The sequence below is a fragment of the Cicer arietinum genome, chromosome 4, assembly GCF_000331145.2.
Source record: "Cicer arietinum cultivar CDC Frontier isolate Library 1 chromosome 4, Cicar.CDCFrontier_v2.0, whole genome shotgun sequence".
In the NCBI taxonomy this organism is placed as follows: Eukaryota; Viridiplantae; Streptophyta; class Magnoliopsida; order Fabales; family Fabaceae; genus Cicer; species Cicer arietinum.
Genome location: NC_021163.2, coordinates 13,160,941 through 13,166,940, shown reverse-complemented (window position 1 = coordinate 13,166,940; position 6,000 = coordinate 13,160,941). Strand labels below are relative to the sequence as shown.

The 6,000-nt window shown below is 25.4% G+C and overlaps 1 protein-coding gene across 1 annotated transcript; it reads left to right on the top strand.

Annotated features, from left to right (window-relative positions):
* Positions 1 to 2,920: 2,920 nt before the first annotated feature.
* Positions 2,921 to 4,787, top strand: LOC101503188 (acireductone dioxygenase 1). The gene is made up of 5 exons (XM_004496620.4): positions 2,921 to 3,064; positions 3,139 to 3,226; positions 3,315 to 3,409; positions 4,154 to 4,393; positions 4,471 to 4,787. The coding sequence occupies exons 1-5, from the start codon at positions 3,053 to 3,055 to the stop codon at positions 4,597 to 4,599; spliced, it is 564 nt and encodes a 187-aa protein (XP_004496677.1). The 5' UTR covers positions 2,921 to 3,052; the 3' UTR covers positions 4,600 to 4,787.
* The last annotated feature ends 1,213 nt before the right edge of the window (positions 4,788 to 6,000 follow it).

Genomic DNA, 6,000 nt, shown 5'->3' with positions numbered 1-6,000 from the left:
CTGGACTCTTAGTCTTCTTCTGTTTTTATTACTTTGTTGCTGTGTTATTTTTTCATCTACGAAGTGTATGTTTGGAATTACAGTAAATTATGGTAAATTTACTGTAATACCAAGACATATACATATTTGACTCAATAAACATCAAATAAGAAGTTATTCCTTAGTCAGGAATTCTCATGGTGTAGTTAGGGCTTGTGGGATCAATCTTCAGGTAATGTGTTGGAGTTATATTTATTGGCTATGTAAAATCATCAATAGAGTCCAGGTTTTGGGACTTGAACTCTTGACGTTGCAATCAAAATTTTATTGGGGTTGTTGCAATTAATTTCGGCGTGAGTAATTACTGCTGTTAAAGTTGAAAGAAATTTAAAATTGTGAGAGAAAAAAATGCTTTAGTCAGTGATATGATATTGCTGCTCTGCTCATTTTAATTCTGAGTGACTTCAGCATATCATTAAATGATGTTGGTGCCTTTTTTGGCAGAACAAGTATTATGCTTTAAAAAGCTAGTTTGAAAAACAAAATGTATTTACTAACGACATTTGTTAGAAGTTTTGAATTGAAAGAAAGAAATTTTTAATTTTTAAAGAGTTGAAAAACACAATTTTTAATTGAATATTTTATATAGTTTTTTAACTAATATTTTTGAGACACTTAATAGGATCTATTTTTTTTTAACTCAAAATGAACTGTCTCCATCACTTTCTTTTTAAATTCACTTTCTTATTGTTTATTAGAAAATAATAAAAGATCTTAAATTCACTTTCCTATTGTTTATTAGAAAATAATAAAAGAATTAAAAGAGATCCAAATTAAACAATTTTGAGTTGACGAAAAAAAATTCAGGATTCAAACTTTGATTATTAAAGTAATACTACAAACTACTCCCTCGATCTCTTTTACATATCGCTTTTGTAGATTTTGCAATTGTTTTTATTTAGTTGTCATTTTTTAAGTTTAATATAACATTAATTATTGTTAGAGGTTATAAAGTTAGTTGGTGGTTGAAGCAAAGAAGTATAATGATACGGAGAGTTTGATTTCATCTCAAAATATACTAACAATATTAATATTTGTTTAAAAAAATATTAATTATTATTTATTAATAATATTTTTAATTATTTATTATGAAGAAAATGATACAAAAATAGTAAAACTAAAAAATAAATAGTTAAATGCGTTACAAAATAAAAATTAAAAATTTCATAAAAATAAAAAAATTATTAATTTTTTTAGTATACACAAATAATTTTAAAATAACAACTAAAAATGGAGTAACAGTCACTATCATTTAATAAATAAAGAAGGGAGAGAAAATTGTACCCCCTCCCTCAAGTTTTCACCTAAAATTATTTTTAAAAAGAATATTACTTTTAATTTTTAAAAAAATTTAAATTATTTTTCTAACTGTACATTATAATATATTATCTGAATTACTTAAAAGTTATGGTTCTTCACTTTTTATGTAAGATAAAGAAAATATACAATTAGTTAATAAGAATTATTAAATAAATCACATTTTTTTTCTTTCATTTTTCAATTTTCTTAATATTTATGATATAGTCAAATGTGGTTTAGTTATTGTAGAATACAGGGGGCAATGAATATGACTTTTTTATTTCCCATTTTATATTTATAATAAAAAATACAAATTATTAAAAAAAAATTAACAAAACTACCATTTTTTATTTATATTTTTTTAATATATAAAACAATCAAATACAATATTTATCCTAGAACAATTGGAGTAATAAATGACTTTTTTTGAAATAACAATTTTGTTGGATAGAAAATAACAATATCAAAATCTTCCAAAGTTCTTTATATAAATTTTTCATAAATGATTTTTTCATAATTGTAAATTTTTTAATTAAACAACTCTTATATATAAATTAAAAATCAATTCTTGAATTTTCGACTCCACACACGGTGGTTGATATTTAATAGTACATATTTTGTAATTAGAGAAAAATAAAATAGAGTTTAATTGTTTTGTATTGTCAGCATATTATAATTATTAATAAATATAATTTTAAAAGAATTATAATAAAAATTAAATGATAATATAATTTTTTTACATCAAAATATATATGAATTAAATTAAAAAAAATATTTTTTTTGTGACTAGAGACTACTGGTAAAATTTAAATTTAAAAAATTTGATATTTGATTTAATTGTAATTTTGGTCTCTTTATTATTACTAATTCACAAAATTTATCATTCTATTTTAAAAGTCGACAATTTTAATTTCTTTTTAAAAATTTTGAATTAAAAAATAACGATGTAACATATTTTAAATAACATGAAATATAATTCTATGATATAAAACTGTATAAATACATTAATTATTTTTATGTCATTAATTAAATTAAAAATATAAAAAAATCAAAATTAAAAATTAAGTTTTTTTGATGTTTTATTTTTATTTCATGGATGCTATATTCTATATTATCGTATCATATGTTACGTTATTTAAAGTATTTCACGTTATATTGTTGAAAGTCATAGGAAGAGATTAAAATTGTGAACTTTTGAAATAGGATGATCAATTTGATAAATAAGTAAAAATAGAAAGACTAAAACTACAATTAAGTCTAAATATTTTAAAGACAAACAAAAGTAATAAATTGAAATATTTATATCAATTAAAAAATACACAGATAAAGACTACCAAGAAACAACTTGTATTTTGTTATCATTTATTGTGAAATATAATATATAAATAAATAAATAAGTTAATTATATAACGCGTACTTTTCTCTGCCATAAAATAAAATTAGGTCGAGTTAAAAAGCAAATACACAGGCAGAAAAAAACAATACATGATATAAAACGACAATGTCGATATTTTTCATATGGAAACACCCACCGCATGTACATATGGAAAAGATGGTTAAAATACACCACAATAATATAATATAATATTTAAAAAGTTTTTTAATTACACATTTTAATGCCTCGTAACAAGTATATACATTCTCAGCAGTTTCGTGAAGGAAACGAATCAAAGTAAGCTCGAGCAGAGTAATTGAATCTAGAAAATTGTTACTCATGGCTATTGAGGTGAGTTCTTTATTACCAATGAATTAATCTCAAAATCTATGAAGATTTATGATGTTAATTAAAAATTGTGACAGGCATGGTTGATGGATGATACCAATGAAGACCCAAGGCTTCCTCACCATGGCAACCCTACGGAAATTGTTTCCTCTGACCAATTATCAGGTTAGGTTGGTTATTCATCATCTCTATCTCTTTATAGTTTTACTTTATTGTGTCACTCAAGTTTAGGGAAAATGGTTCAATTTTGCAGAATTGGGGGTCTTATACTGGAAGCTGAATCCTAATGACTATGAAAATGATCAAGAGTTGAGGAAGATTAGAGAAGCCAGGGGATACAACTACATGGTAATTTTCTTTTGTCTTTCATTTTTTTTATTCAGTTCGATTCTTCATAATTCATTTTTCTTTTGATATTTTGTTTTGCCTTTTCACTGATGCTGGTAGAAAAATAAAATTCCTAGGAGAATACGAATTTGAAAGAAGGGGAAATACTGTGTTGTCAATGAGGTTTTCCTTTCGGGTTTAACATCTTGTTTTAAGATTAGGACCTATTTTGATTGGCTTATATATTGCCAATCTGCCTTAAACAAAAGGCTAGTGAGATTGTAGGAAGTAATTTATGATGACATACAACAACTTGATATGTCTATAAGTTTTTTTGGAAAAATAGTTTATATGAAAATAATTAAACTTTATTTTATTTTTTGTTGTACATATAATTTATACATAAACAATTATATTGATAAACAGTTATTAAGTTGTTTATCCTATGACTTATTATTGGTGGAGTTCAAACTTTTGCCTTTTATATAATAGAGTGATATAGAATTTTTAAATCTGAGTTTGAGATTGATTATAATATTTAGGAAGAGTTGCAGTAGAGATATGGCGATTCCACGATTAATTTTTGACTTGTTAACCATTTAGATTGAACTTTGTTCTTTGAGATTTTTGAACTAATCGAAGGGGAACGTCATTGTCATCTTTCAAATTTGATAACAACATGTTAAGGATATTCCTGGTGTTGGTACTTGGGAGCATCTTTATATATTCTTGAATATTTTTCTGTTTTATTTTAATATGTTGTAGGATCTACTTGATTTATCCCCGGAGAAAGTTGAAAATTATGAAGAGAAGTTGAAGAACTTCTACACTGAGCACATTCATCAGGATGAAGAGATTCGATATTGTTTGGAGGGAAGTGGCTACTTTGATGTTCGAGACAAAGGTGATCGCTGGATTCGCATTTGGATCAAAGCAGGTGATCTTATCATTTTACCAGCCGGAATCTATCATCGGTTCACTCTTGATGCAAGTAACTACGTGAAGGTAATCAGATATCAATTTTCTTGATTAAAGCTTCCTATTAATCTGTTGATTATAAGTAATTGTTTTATTATGTGCAGTTAATGAGGTTGTTTATTGGCGAGCCTGTGTGGACAGCATATAATCGACCACAGGAAGATAACCCTGCTAGAAAGGAATACATTAAGGGCTTGACTGAGAAAACTGGAGTTCCTCTTGCAGCTCATTAAGGCCCTTAAATATGTTGCAACTATATCTTGTTTTAGACATTATAACTTTATGGTTTGTGATGGAACTATTAGTATGTTATTGTATAGATTTTACCGTAAGAGAAGACCTATCTATAATTCTAAAACAGATCAAGCATGGGAAGAAACTATCTTAAATAATTGAGAGATTCTTCAAGTTCACCTCTTCATTGCAAATCTTGGTCTCTCTCTCTTTCAATATCTCTAAAAAAGAATAGATATTTTCCTTCTTGCAATTAATTCTACACCATAGCTAGACTACTTGGAATATAGCTTTGGTTTGGGGACACTGTCGATAACCTTCTCCTAATTGAGTCAATCACCCTAAAATGATAATAGAAAAGTAAGAACATGAGCTCCCAAATATCACAATTGCAAACTAAAAATAATGGTAGGCTCACTTTGTTTAAAATTTTAAAATACAAACAGTAAATATTCAGTGCAATATTGTATGAATATAGAAAGAAAATACAAAATATGAAAATGTAAAATTGGGGCACATTTTATCAGCAGCACATTAATTTTTTAAATAGATTGAAAAATTGTGAACACTATTATAGTTTTTGGTCAAATTTTTCATTCAGGTTTTTTTTTGTCATTAAAATGCATTTTTATGGTCTATAATCAAATGGCTGTCTAAGATATTTCAAGCTTCAAGGAGTTAGTTGCTTGTAACATACATTTTTCTATATGCATTAGTTAAGAATCGAATTTGTGATCAGAGTCTCAAAAAGACTTGATTATATGTCACCTATAGATGACGAACTCCTCTATAATTACCAAATTATCTGTAAACTATATCGCGCTATAATTGATTCCTATACTAATTGTAATGCATCAACAACATAACTTGGTATGGGCTACAATAAATTCTAACAAAATGTAAACATAATCACCCAGAGGGGATACTTGATTCAATTTAATTTGTACATTAAAGTAGAACTAGATGTATGTTCGCCCGTTGCGTAGGTTAAATTAATCTAATTTTTTCTCTTAAATTAAATTATGTAGAGAGTTAAAAGTGTTAATTTTAAATGAAAAATTATTTTTTTAAAATAGATATGTTGTAAAATATAAATATGTTCGAGATTAAGTTAGGAGATATATAAAATTATTTGAATATTATAGAACTAAAATTCACTAAGATAATTAATTATTTATAATGTATTTTATTAAGAGTTCAAAAAGTTCAAAATTATAAAAATTATTTACAAAAATACAAATGACAATTGATGATCGAAAATATGAAAAATTTAATAAAATTGTGTTACGACTATGAAATATATTCCATAATTATAGTCAAGGTGTGGGATAAATTACATAAATTTTCTTTGCATTATTATATATTTGATAATATTGGAAAAGTTTTAAGTTTTAGTTGAT